Consider the following 2,671-nt stretch of genomic DNA (forward strand, 5'->3'; position numbering starts at 1 on the left):
TTTTTAATTTTGTTTTAATTATTTATTTAAAAACATTTCAAAAAATCCTACTCTATATAAAATATTTTCGGAAATTATGGCTCACAGTATTCTCTACGACTCCAAATAAGAATTTCGTATAATATCGTTCTCAGGTATTAACTATATAAACAATTAACCTAATATAAATAATTTTTACAATTATTAACTATTTATTTATAACACAGGTCTGCAAAAAAAAATTGTTTGTCCGCTGCATGATGTATTTTTACTAAATTATATGTTTTAGAATGCGCTGATTTCAGAAGTGATGGCCATTTTTTTCTATCACGTAAGATTTTTTTGCAAATTCAAACACAAAAAATAGCTAAAAGCACTCGTTTATTAAAAGTTATACAGTAGCCTGCAAGCATAGTGAAATCCCATCTTCCTTGGTACCGTCTCTCGATATCGCTGACATCCTGGTGAAACCGCTCCCCCTGTTCTTCACTGTACGCTCCCAGGTTTTCAGGAAAATATTCTATGTGGGAGTGTAAAATATGGACCTTTAAGCTTATCTTGCAGCCTTGAGCTTCGTATGCTGCTAGTTGAACTATGGTTTTGTAGTCAGGATTCTTAGTATTTCCCAAAAACTTTCGCACTACATCCTTGAACGATACCCAAGCTTCTTTTTCCTTCTTATTCATACTTTCCACAAAGAGGGTGTCGATTGAAAGCCTTCTTATGTCGGGGCCAGTGAAAACTCCCTCTTTCAACTTTGCTTCTGACAGCTTCGGGAATTTTGTACATAGATATTTAAAACTACTCTCCACCCTTTTGCAGTGATTTTACAAATTGTTTCATCAACCCCAATTTGATATGGAGAGATGGCATCAAAACTTTTTCTGGCGGCACCAAAGTAGTATTGATAACATTTTTCTCCTCAGGTTTTAAAGTTTCTCGGGGTGGCCCATCACTTTTAGTCCAGTGCTGTTTTCTGGCCTTACTATCCCATAAGCATAAGCATGGATATTTAGTATAGCCTGCCTGCTCACCCAAAAGCATCGTGAGTATTTTGAAGTCCACACAAACCATCCATTGAGAGTCCTGATACTTGATTCTTTCCAGGGTAATGACCAAATTGTTATAGTTAGTTTTCTTCCATATGCAGAGAATAACCTATTGGAAGCGAAGCTAATTTATTTTTATTGTGCAATAATAATACTTTAAGACTAGTTTATGTTGTTACTTATTTCTATGAAAACCTATGTAAAAAAATCTTATGCAGTTTTTTAGTCGCAGACCTGTGTAATTATTGAACATTGTTTTCAAAAATCTGAAGCTGAAGAATTTTGTATGTGGTAGGTATGAATATTTGAAGCTGTTTCAGAAAGCGAGCGTGGGGAAACGAACCAGTTTCCTCACGCTCTTTTAAGAAAAAATAAATACAGTTATATTAAAAGCTCCAAGCGAATTTATTTTTATAAATTAGTACAAAATAGGGACTACAGAATTATTTTGTTACTATAATTATTCATTCAACAATCTCATCTTTTATTAATAATCTTTTAGTAGAATCACTTTTCAATTCTAATTCCATTCGATGTACATTCCATTTTTCATACGTAGATGGTTTTTGTGCCCAAAAATAAAGAGTTCCCCTTTCTTTGGGACCTTTTACGGGTATTTGAAATTGTGCTTTTTTATCACTATATGCATTAATTCTTGAATCTAATTTGAAATTTCCATCACGAATAGGTTCTCCTAATAATATTTTAGCTTGTTCTGAATTTCTTAAAATGTTTAAGGCTTCTTGATAGAATTCAGATTTTTTAATGTTCTCTTTTGTTTTCCATTGTAAAACCATACCAGTTGTAGACAAACCGATAGCTCCATAAACAGCTATTTTTGCTAAAGTTTTTGTGCTAACATTTTTCAACATAATTAATAAAATGTATATTTAATTTATTTATTGAAAAAATTGAGGTTAAATAAAATTTGACAAATAAACTCTAGAATTTCATTTATAAAATAAAATTAATTATACAATAACTTAATTATTGTATATGTTATTTATATTATTTAAATATTTATCAAAATCTCAGTAGTTGAAAACAATACAGGGATCTGTCAGTAATTATTAAGATGTTCAATGCAACAATTACATATTTACATTTGTAATCAATGGTCAAAATTTAAAATCAGAACGAAATCGATATTTATAAAGGACTCTGAAGCTCCCAATCCAAAATATATCACTTTAAAAAAAACAAGTTTGATAAAATCTTCAATCTAACATAGACTTAAAAATTTTCAAAACAAATCGCATCTCGTTTAAGAGCTCAAGTCGATGAACACAATGGTTTATGGAAATTCGAGGAAAATAAAAAAAACTGATTTAGATCATGGATGATTTTTATTTGGATTGGTCTAGGAATTCAAAAATAAGGACTAGATTTTTATTCTACATCTTCAATTTATTTATATTGTTACATTTTTTTTTTAATTATAAATTATCCATCATAAACAATGTTGCTTCGATATTTCTACATTTGTTGATAAGCGGACAAATAAAATGACTAGCCATCATCATGGAAGTTGATTTAGGGGTTCCCATCAATCGGTCTCCGTGGTTATTGACATTAATCTGATTTTGATTGACATATTGGTTAAATTAGTAAAAAAGACTAATTTGTAACCAAAAATTGTGTCC

At 30.4% G+C, this 2,671-nt stretch overlaps 1 protein-coding gene across 1 annotated transcript; it reads right to left on the reverse strand.

Annotated features, from left to right (window-relative positions):
* Positions 1 to 1,414: 1,414 nt before the first annotated feature.
* Positions 1,415 to 1,932, reverse strand: LOC123298488 (cytochrome c oxidase assembly factor 1 homolog). Its single transcript, XM_044880503.1, has one exon. It carries the CDS (start codon positions 1,898 to 1,900, stop codon positions 1,493 to 1,495), a length of 408 nt encoding a protein of 135 aa, XP_044736438.1. The 5' UTR covers positions 1,901 to 1,932; the 3' UTR covers positions 1,415 to 1,492.
* Positions 1,933 to 2,671: the final 739 nt, after the last annotated feature.

The sequence above is a fragment of the Chrysoperla carnea genome, chromosome 4 (genome assembly GCF_905475395.1).
Source record: "Chrysoperla carnea chromosome 4, inChrCarn1.1, whole genome shotgun sequence".
Taxonomy (NCBI): Eukaryota; Metazoa; Arthropoda; class Insecta; order Neuroptera; family Chrysopidae; genus Chrysoperla; species Chrysoperla carnea.